The sequence below is a fragment of the Antechinus flavipes genome, chromosome 4, assembly GCF_016432865.1.
Source record: "Antechinus flavipes isolate AdamAnt ecotype Samford, QLD, Australia chromosome 4, AdamAnt_v2, whole genome shotgun sequence".
NCBI classification, from domain to species: Eukaryota; Metazoa; Chordata; class Mammalia; order Dasyuromorphia; family Dasyuridae; genus Antechinus; species Antechinus flavipes.
This window is the reverse complement of record NC_067401.1, coordinates 376,690,293-376,708,837: the sequence shown is the minus strand read 5'-3', so window position 1 is coordinate 376,708,837 and position 18,545 is coordinate 376,690,293. Positions and strand designations below refer to the sequence as shown.

Sequence of the window (18,545 nt, the reverse complement as noted above, 5' to 3'; positions counted from 1 at the left end):
TGCAGAACTGCTTTTTATCTCAAGCCTTGTTTTCTCTAACTCCTTGATTGCAACTTTTCTATTGCACTTGTCTGCATTTCCTCTACTGCAGTTGCTTTCTAGAGTGCTCTTTAGCAATTCGTAGGCTACCTTGCTGTCATAACTAAGTGGCAACTATATGGAATGGCAGGTACAGTCCTGAAAGTGGCTTCACAAAGATCTGAGTACCTAGACATTTCATAGCTGTGTGATCTTGGATAAAATACAACCTCTTTCTATGTCAATTGTCTCATTTGTAAAATGGAGATAATAACTTTTCTCTCCTTTTTTTATATTTCAGCCAAAGGTGTGAGGTGGTACCTTAGAGTTGTTTGAATGTGCATTTTTTCTTAATAGTGATTTAGAGCAATTTTTTTTTCATATGGCTATTGATAGTTTGGATTCTTTCCTCTAAAAACTTTCTATTCTTATTATTTGATTATCATTTGGAGAATGACTTTTTCTTTTGTGACGCATTACCCTATATATTTTAGAGATAATCCTTTTATCAGAGAAATTTGCTACAAAGATTCCTGCCCCCCAGATTCCTGACTTTTTTCTTATTATAATTGCATTAATTTTATTTGTGCAAAAACTTAAAATTTATGTAATCAAGATAATTTATTTTACTTCCTCTGAATTTTAGTATCTCTTATTTGCTTGGAAACTCTTCCCTTATTTATAGATCAGATAGATCCATGTTTTACTAATTTGTTTATGATATCATGCTTTGTGTCTATATCATATATACCTAATTTGAGTTTACTTGAACTTGTTTGGAAGGTGCTCTTTCCATATGATGTGAGATGCTGGGTTATGCTTATTTTCTGTCAAACTTTTCCAGTTTTTCTTATAGCTTTTGGCCCCAAGTTAATTATTACCCCAAATAATTGGTATCTTTTGGTTTATTAAACATTGGGTTACTGAGTACATTTGCTTTTGAGTATGTTTTATATCTATTTCACTGATCAACCTATTTTTTGCTCAGTACCAACAGTTTTGATGATTACAGTTTTGTGGTGTAGTTTGAGATCTGATAACTACTACGTCTCCTTCACTTTTTTTCCCCTTCCCATTGATTCTCTTGATATTCTGGATCTTTTGATTCTCCAAATGAATTTTGTTACAAATTTCTTTCCTATAAAGCAATTCTTTGGTAATTTGATAAGTATGCCCCTGAATATATAAATTAGTTATTATAATATTGTCATTTTTATTATGTTGACTAAGGGCTGTACATGAACAATTAATATTTTTCTGATTATTTAGATACATATTTGTATAAAGAGTATTTTGTTATTGCATTCATTTAGTTCCTGTATATGTCTTGACAGGTAGGCTCCCAAGTATTTTATATTATACTTATTTTAAATTCAACTTTCCTTTTTGTTTCTTCCTGTTGGATTTTGTTGATAATATACAGAAAGAGTGATGATTTATGTGGATTAATTTTATTTCCTGTGGCTTTGATGAATTGATGAATTGTTTTGATTGTTTTTTAGTTGACTCTTTAGGACTTTGTAAGTCAATCATCATATAATCTACAATTAGTGATAGTTTCTTCCTCTGTCCCACATTTTCTGTGCTTATTCTTTCAATATCTTTTTCTGGTCTTATTGCTATAACTAGCATTTTTAGTACAAAATTGAATAAGAATGGTGACAATAGATAGCCTTGCTAGTTACCAGCCAGTTAATAAACATTTATTAAGTATTTACTATATAGGTGGCACAGTACATAGAGCACTGAGCCTGGAGTGAAGAAAATTTGTCTTCCTGAGTTCAAATCTGACTTCAGATACTTATTAGGCGTGTGACGCTGAGCAAATCAACATATTTGCCTTTGTTTCCTAATTTATAAAATGAACTAGAGAAGAAAATGGCAAATGACCCCTGTATCTTTGCCAAGAAAATCCCAAAATATTTAGGAAGAGTTGGCTACAACTGAAAACAACTCAAGTCTACCACCACCAACAGCAGCAACTATATGTCAGGCACTGTGCTATATACTAGAGATACAGTAGGAGGCAAAAGATAGTCCTTGTCCTCTAGGGAGATCACAATCTAATAGGGAAGACAAATAAGTAAAATACAAGCAAATATGTATAAATAGGCTATATACAAAATAAATAGGAAACAAATAACTGAGGGAATGTAGTAGAATTAAGACAAGTTGGGAAAGACTTCTGCTAAAAGATGAGATTTTAGATTTACTCCTGATCTTGTTTTTCTCTTCTATCTTCTGTCTTCTCTCTTATCCCCATTACTGTTAGTGCTTTTTCTTAGTTTCAGGTAGATAGTACAAATCTTTTAAGGAAAAACACATTTATTTCTGTTTTCTGATGCTTTTTTTCTTTTCTTTTTTCTTTTTTACAGGAAAGGCATTTGTATTATGAAAATTGGGGTGGGGATACCATTGATGGGTGAATGAACTAATTAGAGTATATATGAATATAATGGAATATTATAATGCTACAACAGTTGATAAAAGGGAATAATTCAGAGAAAGTTGAGAAGAGTAGCATGACTCAATATAGAGTGAAATGAATAGAAGTAGAGTACAATTTACACAAAAACTGAAACATTGTAAAGAAAAAAACAGCTTTGAAATATGTAAAACTTCTAAATAATTTAATGACTAATTGTGACTTCAGTGGACTAATGATGAAGCATCCTATTCCCCTTTAGACATCAATGGACTAGAGATATAGGATGAAAGAAATATTTTCAGACATGACCAATGCTTGCTTTATCTTGCTTAATTATGCTTATTTGTAGCAAGCAAGCTTATTTGTGAGGAAGTCTGAGGGAAAGATTAGTGGGGGGGGGCTGATATTAGTGATGCCAAAAATAAAGAAGTAAGAAAGAAAAGAATGTTATTGCAGGAATTTCACAGGAAAACAAACTCATTTTGAAAGTAACACATTGTCTTTATCACATATTTTAAAGAAAACACAAGCAATATAAAATAGTGGGAGATTGAAACAAGTATGGAAGATATGACCATACAATTGGCCTTATGTATAAAGTCCTGAAATAAAAGTTAAGGTATGATGATTTATATTTTCAAAAGCTCTTTTATTTAAAAAAAAAAAAAGATTTGCTGGAATTCTTCCAAAGAGTTCTGAACTTCCTTTGTGCATTTGAAATAGGAATGGTAAAATACGCTATCTATTATCTGAATATGGTTTTGTTCCTGACACCATTAATAAAGATGATTATAATACTTATTATTTGCTAACTCAGGTTATTCATAGAACCAATGTGATTCAGTTAGCCAACTGAATTTATCAGCCAATTGATGATGCAGGAGAAGATGCTTGATAATGATATTTGGTTGGTGTGGGTTATTTTGTTTTGGTTTTGGTAATGGGCAAAGAAGAGGTGGAGATGAGGGGTGTAAGATATTTCTATTAGAATATTGTAGCCCATAGAGAGATCTACCAGGTGTTTTTTTAATGAGCTTCTTTGTTTTTTAGGTGGACTAGCATTAGCCCAAGTACTCTTCTTTTATGTGAAGTACTTGGTCCTTTTCGGTGTTCCTGCCCTGGCTATGCGGCTGGATGGACTCCAACCCCCTGCCCTTCCCCGATGTGTGAGCACAATGTACAGCTTCACTGGAATGTGGAGGTTAGTTATATGTTTTCCTGAAATGACTTGTGATTGTTTAATGGGAAAAGGATAGCAATCTGGAAAATTTGATTCTAGTTCTGTCTTTACCAGTTGACTTCCTTTATGAGCTTGGGCAGGTTCCTTGCCCATTATAAGCTTTACTTTAATTCATCTGTTGAAAGAAAATGGATAATTTTCCTTGGTACATCTCACTCTGTAGCATATTTTGAGGTTGTGGGAAAAGGTGAGAAAACTCTTTGAAAAGGAAGAGGCGTTCTTATAAATTCAATGGAGTCTTACAAAATAGAGATTTCCCAGTGGATTGAAATATTTTTTCTGAGTATCAGATATTGTCTTGTTGTCCTATATAGTTGATGAGACATTATCATAATTATTTGTGCTTATGCCTGGGAGAATACGATTAAATACCCCCCACCCTCACTATCATCCACCACATACAATCTACAGACTCTATACTCCTACAGAGAAAGACTCTTTTGGATAGAAATAATATTTTTGCAGCATCTATCACTGTGTTTGAATTCCTCCCAGATGCATGATCTCCCTGGAGTTTTTTCCCCCCCAAAAATTCCTCAACTAGTAACAAAACATGATGCTTCCTTTTTCTTGTAGAAACTTATGGGTAGAAAATGTTGCATGTTCTCCCAGATTGTTCCTTAGGTTAGTTTTGTCATAAAGAAGGGCTCTATTTTGGGAGAGGTAGTTATTGAGAAGCTAATTTTCTGTTTTTTAAAGAAAAACATCAATAATATATTAGAAGAAATTTTCAATGGCTTGTTATTTTTGATCACTGCTTGTTATTTCTGATTTGTCTGCTAGCTCTCTTAGAGCTTTTGACCTGTTTAGTCTATGCTTGTCAGAATGTAGATTTTATTCCTCACCCCGACTCGAAATATTTCTTGAATAAAAACTGTATATAGTTGATTGTAGGTATTACTTTTCAGTGTAGATTTATATGATATTTTAAAATTCCGTCAAGATCTCATTTTAGGGTTGCTACATGGTATAGTGGGAAAATGGCTGGATTTGGAGTGAGGAGATTAGAGTTTGATTCTAATCCATTTATGTCCTATGTGATTTTGAGCAAGTTGATCAGTAGTCATCTTCAATCTGGCCGTTTGTCTTCCTGTTACTGTAGGCAGACACACCTCCCCATCCTTTCACCCTTTACCCTAAGAATTATAATCAAATCAAAACAACCATTGCAACTTCAAAATGAGTTATCATTGGATCTTTTCCACTCTAAAGCACCTTTCCCTGGTTACCATTTCCTTTTGTGAGCTATCTCTTCTTGTTTGAATGTGTGTGTGTGTGTGTGTGTGTGTGTGTGTGTGTGTGTGTGTGTGTATTCATCTTTCTGAGTTCAAATCTGGCCTCAAACATTACTAGTTGTGTGACTCTGGTGAAGTCACTTAACCCTATTTGTCTTTGTTTCCTTATCTGTAAAATGAGTTGGAGAAGGAAATGGCAAGCCACTCCAGTATTTTTCCCAAAAAAACACCAAATGGGATCATAAAGAATCAGGCATGATTGAAAATTAACTGATCAGTTCCATTAATCTGCACAATATTTTACACATATTAAAGTGCTTAATAAACATTTTATCATTCATTCATGTTCAACATAGAACTTATGTTTTCCACCAAATCCAATGAGCCTTCAAACTTGTCCCTTTCTACCGAGGGTTCTATTGTTCTTTCAGTTACCCAGTTTTGAAATCTTGACCCTTCTCCCTTTCTTGATATCCTCATATCCAATAAGTTCTAATATTTTATTGTTTCTGTCTCCCAGCATCTCTATTGTAATCTGTTCTCATCTTTTCACCCACAGTCCTCTACTTAGATTCAAGCTCTTAACACTTCTAGCTTGAGCTAGCCTCTCAAGTGCTCTCTCTCTGCTCCTACTCTTTATCCTCTCCAACCCATCCCTCACATAATTTCCACATTGCTATTCCTTAAACTGATTATATCACTTGCTTCCTTTAAAATCTTTAGTAGTTCGTCATCATATCTAGGCCAAAATGTTTTTGGCATCAGATTTGGACTCCTGATTCCAGGGCTATTGTTCTATCTACTGAGCATTCTTCAAGAAAGAAGGACAACAATGAACCAAAAAAAGGACAAAATGAAAACTCCATAGTCTAATGTTAAAACTCTATGCAATGTGTCCTGTGTCCTACTTTTCTAGTCTTACTTGATATTATTCTCTTTCCTGTATTCTTTATACATAGCTCTCTTTCATCTTTATGCCTTTTCTTAGGTGATTTTGCATGTCTGAAATCCCTCCCTTTTCAGCTCTATTTCTTAGAATTCTTAAATTCCTTCAAAACATATTATAAAGACCATATGCTTGAGGCTTTCCTGATCCCCTTATAGTTTATAGCATTCTCTCTTGAAATTAGTTTTTTAAAAAATTTTTATATATTTTATATTTAATCATTCAACCAACTAGCATTTACTAGGTACTTCCTGTTTACCAGATGCTGTGCTAAGTACTGATATAAAAGAAAAGCATTCCCCCCAAAAAATACTCAAGCCCCACCAAGCTGCAAAATAAAACCAGTCACTGCTCTTATGGAATATATACTTGTCTCACTACACACCTACACTCACTACACACACTACACATCCTCTTCAGGAGAAGGCAAGTTCAATGAGGGAACAGAACTGGGTTGTTTTTGTTTGTTTTGTTTTGTTTTATTTGTTACTATATTATTTTACCAGCATCTAGCAGAGTACTATCTAAATCAGGGATGGGAAATATCTGAGGTGATAAGCTGAAAGCTAGATATAATAGCCTCTAACTGTTCGATAAAAGGTTAGTGTGTGTGTGTGTGTGTGTGTGTGTGTGTGTGTGTGTTTTGATAATTTTAGGGAAAGCAAGGTGGTGCAGTGGATAGAGCATCAGCCCTGAAGTCAGGAAGACTTAAATTCAAACCTGGTCTCAAACACTTAACACTTCTAGCTGTGTGACCCTGGGCAAGTCACTTAACTCCAATTGCCTCAGCTAAAAAAAAAAGATAATTTTATATGACCTGAAAATAATGTTATAAATATCCAACTAGTCGGTGGCAAAAAAAAAAGATTCCCTAACCTTTGGTTTAAATAGTAGATACTTTATAAACATTGGCTAAATTGAAGTTAATGAATGGAATTGAATTGAATCAGGGTTATCTCATATCCTGTAGAAATCATTTAGTGGATAGAGTGCTAGACCTAGGGTTGGGAAGACCTGAGTTTAACTCTGGTCTTGAATACTTACCAACTTTGTTAACTTTGTTTTTGTCTGCCCCAGTTTCCTAAACTATAAAGGAAGGATAATAAGGTTGTTGTAAGGAATAAATTATATGTTTGTAAAGTACTTAGCACAGTGCCCAGGATAGAATAGATGCTTAATAAATTATTATCTTCTTCCTTCCTAACTTCTTAGCTTTCTTTAGCACTACATTATGACACTGCCATCCCTTAATTTGTCTAAATCTCTTTTGAATTTATTCATAATTTAAATCTTTCTAACTTCTTGTCTAGAATGAGTAATTACTCATTCTATATAATTACTAAACACATATAATATAAATTTCCTTTCCTTTGCCTAACTCAATTTGTCCCTGAGTTTTTCTTTTTCTTTTTTTTTTTAATTGGGGAAGATTGAAGAATACTTATTAAGGCCATTTAATAAAAAATTAGATAGCATAACTTCCTTTAGGGCATTATGTAGAGCACCTGGAACAAAGACTACAACTGACTCTGCCACTTATTGTTCTGTATCATTGGATAAATCACTTCCCCTTCTTTGCATCTTGGTTTCCATTTATCTGAAATGAAGAGATTGATCTTGAGGACCTATGAATTCCATCTCAAAAGCCTATATAGAGGCAGTGAAATGGCTCAGTGGATAGAGCACCAGCCCTGAAGTCAGGAGGAACTGAGTTCAAATCTGGTCTCAGATACTTAGGACTTCCTAGTTGTGTGACCCTGGGCAAGTCACTCACCCCCAATTGCCTCAGCAAAAAAATAAAAAGCCTATGTACTGGTATGGTATACTGATTGAATACTTCATTTTCTAATAGAATTGTAAGACAGGAAAGTGGTTCTCATTTTAAAGATGGAGCAAACATACCTAAAGTAGCACTGGGATTTATAATCTAGGATCTGTGAACTTGATTGGTTTCCTGTGTAATTCTGTTTGTTTTATTTTGTGCCTTAAAACACATTATTCTGAGAAGGGATCCCTGTTTCACTAGACTGTCAGAGTCATCCATGATACAAAAGTGAAATAGTAGACTGTAGTAATGGAATGTCCCAGTTAAAAATCATCTCAGCGATCACTTGATCCTTCTTTATCAGACAAAATGAGAAAGCTGATTTGAAACCAAACATAATACCCAGCCCAATAGCTTAGTCTATTTTTTTTTGAGGTTTTCTTTTTTTTTTAAATAAGTTTTTATTGATAGAACACATGCCAGGGTAATTTTTTTTACAACATTATCCCTTGCATTCACTTCTGTTCCGATTTTTCCCCTCCCTCCCTCCATCCCCTCCCCCAGATGGCAAGCAATCCTTTACATGTTGAATAGGTTACAGTATATCCTGGATACAATATATGTGTGCAGAACAGGACAGTTTTCTTGTTGCACAGGGAGAATTGAATTCAGAAGGTATAAATAATCTGGGAAGAAAAACAAAAATGCAAGCAGTTTATATTCATCTCCCAGTGTTCTTTCTTTGGGTGTAGATGCTTCTGCCCATCCTTGATCAATTGAAATGAGTTAGATCTTCTCTTTCTCGAAGAGATCCACTTCCATCAGAATACATCCTCAAACAGTATCATTGTTGAGGTATATAATGATCTCCTGGTTCTGCTCATTTCACTTAGCATCAGTTCATGTAAGTCTCGCCAGTCCTCTCTGTATTCATCCTGCTGGTCATTCCTTACAGAACAATAATATTCCCATAATGTTCATATACCACAATTTACTCAACCATTCTCCAATTGATGGGCATCCATTCATTTTCCAGCTTCTAGCCACTACAAACAGGGCTGCCACAAACATTTTGGCACATACAGGTCCCTTTCCCTTCTTTAGTATCTCTTTGGGGTATAAGCCCAGTAGAAACACTGCTGGATCAAAGGGTATGCACAGTTTGATAACCCCAGTAGCTTAGTCTAGACTCTTAGCTTTTACTTCCTTTTATGACCCTTTCACAAGTGGCTTGTTTTCTTGTTACATGAAGCAATTCACCTTGCCAAGTACATCAGATATTCTGGACATTCATTCATTCTCTCTTCGTTCCTTCCCCTCCTTTCCCCCTCTCCCGTCCCCCTCCCAAACACCTTCACTTGGATAATTATTTATGCAACAGAAATGGAGGGCAAATCTGTCATCTCCATGATCGGAATTTTATCCAAACCTGCTCAGCACCACTGCTCAGCTAAGAATTGCTTTTCTCCCCGGATTTATTTAAAATGTCATCTGTTTTTAAATTGTTGCATTAAAAGTGAGTCAAGGTACAAAGAGAAGAGTTTGAACAGGAAGATAAAGCAAAGGGGATGAAGAGTTACTTTGGGGAGAGTAGGACAAGATGATGAAAAGGCTCTCAGAAGGGATGACATTCTCTCTTGTACTGTTCAGACACTTAAAGAATGAACCAAAATGTCCTTACCCTTTATCAGGGTTAAACTTTTCTGTTATTCCCTCTTCTCTTAACCTTATAAATGGCTTTCATTCCTTTCTCCTTTGCTGTACTCTCACTGCCCTCTCCTACTCGGAACCTCTAAATTCAGAGCTCTACAGAGAGAATGATGAGAAAATATTGAATGACTCAAGTTAGTGATTGAACTCTTGAGAAGGGAATTAACTATTCTTGCTCTTTTGTAAATGAGGAAATTGAGACTCAGAGAAGTGTAAAATAATTTGCCCATGGTCAAGTACCAGTAAGTGTCAGCTATAAAATTTAAAACAAGCTCTTTCCTCAGTCCAAGTTATTGTGCTTTTGCCTGTACTTTGTTGCCTCAATGTATTCATTTATTAATTCATAGAAAGAAAAAAGCAGGATGGATAGAAGATAAAGATTTTTAAAAGATATTCAACGATTTCTCAATAGTTGTCTTACTAGATTTCACTGTGAACTGATACTAAAACCAAAATTTCAGTCTTCCTTTTTTGGAGGAGAAGGAACCTTAAACATTTGAACAATAGACTGGCTCATAGCAGCCACTTTTATACCATTTTGGCAGTAAAAAGATACTTAAAGGAAAGAAGAGTAATTTTTACCCATGTTCCATATCAACTAGAGAAGTCTAAACTTTAGATCAAAAAATAGAAGAAATTGAGTATGAATTTCATAATACCATCTCTCAGATAATTCTCAGGATACAAATAAGACTGTCTTTGCTCAGAAGATAGTTCACAAAAGGAAGCTGAAAAAGGTAAGTCCCTAGCATAAAGGCATAACTGCTAATGGAAAATGAATTATCAAGGAAATTCTAAGCCCTCTGTAAGGAAGGCTTTGGGAGGACTTTATTGCTCTATCTCTACTCTTCCAATCAGATGGGAGAGGCAGTGGAGGACTCTGAGAAGGTATTGAGTATCAAAGCTGAGTTGATCTGTGTAATGATGAGGCGAGATTATCCTAGGAAAGCCATGAGGTCCATGAAGTCAGAACCAAGCAGAGCAGTGGATGGAAAATGAAGAGTGAGTACACATATGTATGTTTCAACCAGCTTAATATTTCTTTGGCCTTATAAAAGCCTGAAAAATTGTAGATTTTCTGCTTTATTTTCCATGCACATATTTTAATTTGGGTGAGACCCATTGTGAGTGTTCTTTGCCAAAAGCTATTAAAGATGATATTATGTGGCTGAGTTTTCACATTAGAAATCCTGCCATGTCCTTCTGATTTGATTTCTGGCTCTGAAAGTCAAGCATGCAGAATGGTAGAATTTCCTACATCTGCTGGAGAGTTATGGGTCAATTTAGGTTGTCTCTGGTATCTCGTGCAACCTGCCCTCTGAATTTACCGAATGAGTATGTTCTATGGGTGCTCGACTCCACCTCAGGGGAGGAGGATCCCTGTTCCTCTTTTTCACCTAGGAGGTTAATATACTGTTATATTGTTATATTGCTATATTATATTATTAGGTCACAAATATAGGGATTTAATCTTCCTTCAGCAAAGAATAAAATAAACAAGAGGTAAATAGTGTTAGAACCTTACACACTGAGTCACCTTTAATCTTAATTACTACAGTGGTACTCTAAATACTCTCTCTGCCCTTCTGCCTCAAGTTGTCCCTCTCCCCAAGTTGATCCATCCTCTGTAGAACTGCCAAAGTGATATTCCTTAAACAGGGATCCGGTCACATTACTCTTCTGCTCAATACACTTCAGTAGCTTCCCATTGCCTCTAGGATAAAATACAAGCTATTCTATTTGACTTTTGAAACTATTCATAAGCTCTTTTTCATTTCATTACTCCCCTCAGTACACTCTGTGGTCCAGCCAAACTGACTTCTGCTCCTCACCTAGACTTTTTTGTCTCTGCTCTTTTTTCACTGGCTGGAATTCATTCCCTCTTCAAAAGAGACTCTTATTTCATTCCTTTATGTGAAGGGTTTCCTAACTGCTAGCATCTCTTTTCCCTAACTACATTGATTTTTACCATCCCTCTACTTATATTTAGCCTGTAGATGTTTATTTAGAATATATTTGTATAGGAGAATGGTGGTGATCAGGATGCCCCTTATCAATTGATTTTTCCTAATCTAGTTGATGAAATCACAGAAGGTAAAAGTGTTTATTTCATGGAATTGGAAGGCAGCTAGTCACTGTCCAACAAAGAACCCTAGTAACTTTTTAAAAAACGAGATGTGCTTCCCATTCTTTTATGGCAGGGAACAACTCTGAGCAGAGTGATCTCAGGCAGCTTCAAAAAGAGCTATGGAAGAACTCAGCTTCTGAAAAGGAATTACTCATTAGTCTGAGTGAGGGGAGGAGAAAAATATATGTCAATATGTTTTGTTGATCTTCACTCCTAAAACTATGGCTCTCAAGCCTCCACCAGTACGCTGACTTTAATAGTCAGCTAGTGGTCTCAACTGAGGGCAGTCATATTGACTTTTGGTATAGTCACAACTCGGGGGGACCAACTTGCCAGTGGGAGTTTGGAGAAAAGCATCATATATATCTCTCTGATGTGTATGTATGTATATATATATATATCTATCTCTGATGTGTATGTGTATATATATATATATCTACTATACTCAAAGAAAAAGCTATCATATACTGCGTGTTTCCTTTGACCCAGCAGTGTTTCTAATGGGCTTATATCCCAAAGAGATATTAAGGGAGGGAAAAAGACTCATATGTGCAAAAATATTTGTGGCAGCCCTTTTTGTATTGGAAAAAAAACTGGAAACTGAGTGGATGCCCCTCAATTGGAAAATGGCTGAATAAATTATGGTATATGAATGTTATGGAATATTATTGTTCTGGAAGAAAGATCAGCAGGAGGATTTCAGAAAGGCCTGGAGAGACTTACATGAACTGATGCTGAGTGAAATGAGCAGAACCAGGAAATCATTGTACATGGCAACAAGAAGATTATAGGGTGATCAAATCTGATGTGGCACTTTTTTTTTTTTTTTTTTTTTTTGCTGAGGCAATTGTGATTAAGTGAGTGTTAAGTGACTGAGGCCAGATTTGAACCCAGATCATCTTGACTTCAGGGCTGGTGCCCTATCCACTGAGCTACTTTGCTGCCCCTGATGTGGTTCTTTTCAACAATGAGATAATTCAGATCAGTTCCAATGATCTTGTAATGAAGAGAGCCATCTGCGCCCAGAGAAAGGACTGTGGGAGTTGAGTATAGTTTACAACAAAGCCATTTTCACTTTTTTAGTTGTTGTTTACTTGCATTTTATTTTCTTTCTCATTTTTCCCTGTTTAATTTGATTTTTCTTGTGCAGCAAGATAATTGTATAAATATGTATGCATATGTTGGACCTAATGTATTTCTGCCATGTTTTACATATATTGGATATTTGCCAGCTAAGGGAGAGGGTGGGGGTAAGGGGGAAAATTTGAATACAAGGTTTTGCAAGGGTTAATGTTGAAAATTTATCCATGTATATGTTTTGAAAATAAAAAACTTTAATAAATTTATTTTTAAAAATTAAAAAAAAATATATAAGCCCTGGAGAGCAGAACCAATTTAGTCTCAATGTAAGAAAAACTTTCTTATACTTATAGATTACCTCTAGAAGTTGTAGATTCTTCCTCCCTGGAGATCTTCAAGAAAGATAATCATTTGTTGTTGATGTTGTAGGAAGGGTTTTTTGAGACTGGTTTGAGCAGGGAATGCATTCTAAGCATGGTGAACATCCTGTGCAAAATCATAGAGACAAAATTTGGAGTGTTATCTATCAGGAACAGAGGTCAGTTTGATTGGATTGCAAAATACAGACACTTTTACTTGTTTTGCTTAATCTCCAGTATTTAGTATAGCGTTCTATATATTGTAAGTACAAGTACTCATTCATTCATTCATTCATTCATTTTTCTAATTTGGTCTTAATTTTGATCTTTTTTCTTAGTAGTGATCTAAGTGCACTTAGACAAGTAATTTGGAAATAAATCCCTTCTAAATGACTTGTCAGTTTCTCTCTTTTAAAATATAGCAATTTCTTTTTCATTTCAATTTCATTTTCAAATTCAAAGAAATTTCATTTCTTTTGTGATATTGTTCAGTGCATGTATGTTCAGTGTCTTCTGACTTTATTCTTGAAAAGCATATATTTAATAAATATTATATATAACAAAAAATAAAAATAAATATTTAATAAATATAAACTAAGATTCTTGAAAAGCCTTATAAACTTTTGTTTTCTTTCTTTTCTTAATTTCTTTCTCTCTCATTCTCCCTCACTCTCTCCCTTTCCCCACATCCCATACTCAAATGCTGGTTAAGTTCTTTGAAGGGCATAAAAAGCTTCCTCTAGACACAGATTCCAAATTCTACTCATTGATTCAGATAACAAAGATAATCCCCCTCTAGGAACAATTTCAGAGAAGAATTTAGTTCACTGGTGGAGAATGTTCTAGAGTACTGGACTCAACATGCAGCAGAATCAACTATGAAGTTAGTGGGTCTTTGACTGTGATAAATATTGCTTAATGGTAAAAAGACTCTGTTCTTGAGCACTTGTGGACAATAAAACAAAACTCTGGACTTCCATACTTAGAATTCATATATAGACTCTTAGTATTTTGTTTTCTTAGACCAGCAATGGCAATGGTATCACTTGAGTAGTTTTTTTATTTTATTTTTTAAAGATAACAATAAATAACATTCAATGAAGAAGGAAACTACCATTTCAATTCCTGTTATGAGTAGAGAATCATTTCTTTTTAAAAAATTAATTTATAAAATAAAACAAACATTTCAAATATAATATAATAAAAAAAGCTTGTCTCTGAAATTGCAAATCTGAAATAGTACTTACTATTCCTTTTAAATATATAATACACCTATCATATACATTTCTTTTTTTTTCTTCCTTTCTCCATTCTACCCTAGAAATGGCCACCATTAGCAAAATACATATATACATACATATATATGCAAAATCATTCTATATGTAATTCTACTTATCAATTCTTTCTCTGGATGCAGATAGTGTCTTCCTTCATATGTCTTTTGTAGTCAATTTGGATATTTATAATAGCATTAATAATAATTGGTCTATAATTTTCTCAAGTTTTACTCTTCCTGATTTAGGTATCAATATCTTATTTGTTTCATAAATTTGATAGAATCCATTCTTTGCTTATTGGTAATTTATTTAATATTAGAATTAATTGATTTTTAAATGGTTGATAGACTTCACTTATAAATCCATCTGGTCCTAGTACTTTTTTCTTAGGAAGCTCATTTATAAGTAAGAAAGAAGTAAGGAAAGTGAATGTAATTTTAGATAAGTTAGATATAATAAATATCTGGAGAAAACAATGAAAATAGAAAGAAATATACCTTTTCCTCAGGTATATTTACAAAGATTGAGCATATGTTAGTGCATAAAAATTTTATTGTTTAAAAATAGAAAAGCAGTATCCTTTTCAGATCACGATACAATAAAATTATATTTAATAAGGGGCCATAGAAACAGATTAAAAATTAATTGGAGATTAAATATACTAATTTTTTAAGAATGAGTGAATTAAAGAACAAACCATAGAAACAATCAATAAATTCATTAAAGAGAATGACAATAATGAAACACATGTCACTAAATGTCTCTAAATGCTTGCATCAATAAAATAGAGAAAGGATAGACTAACAAATTAGTATGCAGTTAAAATAGACTAGGAAAAGAACAGACTAAACAATTCCCAATTAACACTAAATTGGAAATTATAAAAATTAAAGGAGACTAATAAAATTGAATTTAAAAAGTCATTGAATTAATAAATAAAACTACAAGTTAGTTTTATGAAAACAACAACAACAACAACAAAATGGACAATCATTTCTGTAGACTAGTATTATAAAGGTTGTGCCTCCTGAGACAATTAACTTGGCCAGAATGATCCAGAACTAACAGGATGGTCTGACATAAAAGCATTTCTAAAAACTGTTACAGTAGTGAAGCAAATATAGATCTGAAAAGAATTGATAGGCCACATGAAACCATTTGAGTATATGAATGTTTCATATGAGACAAATACTTTCAATAATTTTCAATATTTTCAATATTGAACATTTGTCTATTAATGATAGCAGGGAATTATGCAAGGAGACAGCCATGTAGTTACTGACTTGGCTCAGGAAGCTCATATGGACATTGGGACAACTCCATCCTACCTGGAAAAAAAAATTAAGGAGACAAAGGAAAAGAAGGCAAGCTGGCCTGATACCTAAGCAGTATCATTAGAAGGAAATAAGGAAGGTTGATATATTTCTTTTGTTAAAATTGTGGAGGAAATGGCCAGATATAGTCTATATGTACCCAGGGAAAAAATGTAACTTTGTTGGTATAGAAATTAAGGGTGATGAAACAAACCAAGGAGAAAGGTTGCCCTACAAAAAAAAATAATTATGACTTTCTAACATATTTTTGGTAGCCTTTTATATTGAAGATGCCATGTATCAGTGAATGTGTTGGCTTGGTTTGGAATATCTCATTGAATCAAGATTTTTTTCTCCCTCTTTAATCTCTACAATATATCTCCAGGTTGTTAGTATCTTCATAGTGGTCTTTCACCTTATTCTCAGAATGAGCACTATGAGATGTGAGGACCAAGTGTTCTATCAAATGATATTTCCTGTTGCTCTTGGATATCAAATGTCAGATCTTTCATTTGCCTCTGCACTATGAAAGCTATCTTTCCCTTTAGTTTGCTCGGTTCTTCTGCTTAAATATTGTTTTAAAACTTTTGTTGATGCATTTTGCTACTAAGTCATTTTTCTGGATAAACTTTTTGTCTCTTCCCTACCCCAGTGAATATTGCCTTGAAACAAAAAAAAATAGAGATTATGCTTTAATTTATGATTCAATTATTCCAGCAGTGTGCCAAGTCATTGATTGATGATTGAGTGTTTTACTTTTAGAATACATAGAGTTAATGATTAAAGTTCAATTGAAATTGAATAATTTTTAAATTTCTTTATCCCATTTTTTGCTAATGTGCCCTATGCCATTGTGGCACTGGAAGCAGATTGCATACAACTGAGGAATATTTGCAATTTTTCTTTGTATCAGAGATTTGTTTAATGACTTGTCCAAGTCAAGGAACCAATTTCCTCTGGGCCATTCAAGGAAATGAACTTTTCTCTACTTACATAGGCATTACTCAAATAGTAGACAGATATAGTATATCACTGAAGTCATGTATGAAATGCTTTTAGCATGATAGAACTTTGCCAAAACTTGTTCTCTAATGTAATAACCTTCAAGGACCATTGTCACCTCCACTGTCCAGTAATAGAGAAGAAATCTGATGGAAGGGCTCAATTATTCTAGTTGGGGATATTATATACAAAATGAATGCAAGCTATTTTGGAGAGAGAGATAAGTCAAGTTTGAGCTTAGGAGATGTCAGGTTTGAAATGTCCAATAAGAAGTTGCTGATGTGAGAAAGGAGTTCAGGATGGAGACTATGTCAGGATGGATAAACACACACATATACAAACACACATAAATATGCAATGTATATATACTTTTATATACATTTGGTATTTATATACATAAACTTGTATGTATATAGATATGTATACACATATATTCATATATATCTATCAATCATCTATCCGTCTATATCTCTATGCAGATAATAATTAAAATTACTAGAACTTTTGAACTTGCCAAAAAAAGAGAATATATAGAGAAAAGAGAACCCAGAATATACCATTGATGAAGTAACATGAGAGGGAGTATAGGCAAAGGGAGCAGCTTCAGAATAGTTCTTACAAATAGTCCTGATAGCTTTTGGGGGAAAAAAACCTTTTAGTTGTGTGATGAGGTCCTAAAACAGATTTCTAAGAGTTGAGAAGAAAATGAAAGTTGTATAAATAGGTCTCGGGGTGTGTCTGTCTGTCTGTCTGTCTCTCTCTCTCTCTCTTTTCCCCCCTTCCCCTCCCCACTTCTTCAATCTCTTTGGGATACAGACCTAGTAGTGGTATTGCTGAATTAAAGATTTTGTACAATTTTGGAGAGCTTTGGGCATAGTCCTAAAGTGTTTTTCAGATTATTTGGATCAAATCACAACTCCACCAACAGGGTATTAGTGTCTCAATTTTCCTATATCCTCACATCTTGGAATGTGAGAAAGTTTTGTAAATAGTTGTGATGAGTGGATTAGAGCATTAAGTCTAAAGGGATAAAATAATTTTTTTGTTGCAGTAAGAACATAGTTGAAATTAGATAACATAAAGTTATCTTGGATACCATTAACATATTTGTGTAACTTCCTCTGAAGTCCATGAGTTTCAATAGAGAATATTTTATACCTAAATTGTATACTAAATTTTTCATAAATATAGAAAAATAACCCTTAAAATAAGAGAATTTTCTGCTGGAAATCTTTGGCAAAGACAATGAAAAACTAAAAGAAGAAATTAGTTATAAAGAAATCCTATGTAAATCCTATTAAATTTTATATAGAACAAATTTTACATTCAAATTCAGCAGATTAGTTGAGAGTAACTATATGAAGTACAGACATAGTTGCTATGGGAACTTCTTCCTGATTGAAATAGGATCACTGGGAAATCATAACATGTTTGTGATTTCATGTTTTCATCTTTCCTCTATGTCGGCCACAGGAGAGAGTAGATACAAGATAGAGATTAGCCTTATGAAGTGAAAGTTATCCTGACAAGTTACTGGGACTTTAGATCTCTGAGACTAAGGGGATACATGACAAGGTAATATCCTAGCTAGAGTAATTAGACTGGATATTTCAAATAAAGATTTGAAGCAGCATAAGTAGACCAAGATTATAAACTTTAACTTCAGATTGAGCTGCTTCTTTGTTGTCCATAGCACAGAATGTTGCCTAAATGAGGAAAGAATGTAACCTGGTTATGGTTTAATGTAGGCTGCAGTGGATCACTCTAGTACAAGATAGGTAAAAACAGATAAGAGCCATTGGCAAGGAGATTAAAAGCAGTCAACAATGAAGTTTCCTAGGCTATAATAAAATCAGAGTATAGAGTTCTCTTTCTCTCTCTCTCTCTCTCTCTCTCTCTCTCTCTCTCTCTCTCTCTGTGTATATATATATATATATATATATATATATATATATATATATATATTCAGGCAAGGAATATATATATATATATTCCTTGCCTGAAAAATCACAGATAGGTCCCAGCTCAACTGATTTGGGAACAA

At 34.0% G+C, this 18,545-nt stretch overlaps 1 protein-coding gene across 1 annotated transcript in view; it reads left to right on the top strand.

Annotated features, from left to right (window-relative positions):
• HHAT (hedgehog acyltransferase) overlaps nucleotides 1-18,545 on the top strand; it is a 478,276-nt gene that overhangs the window by 128,846 nt on the left and 330,885 nt on the right. Inside the window, exon 7 of the mRNA XM_051998448.1 lies at nucleotides 3,497-3,647. Within this exon, the coding sequence (XP_051854408.1) occupies nucleotides 3,497-3,647 (151 nt within the window). The remainder of the gene's footprint in view (nucleotides 1-3,496; nucleotides 3,648-18,545) is intronic.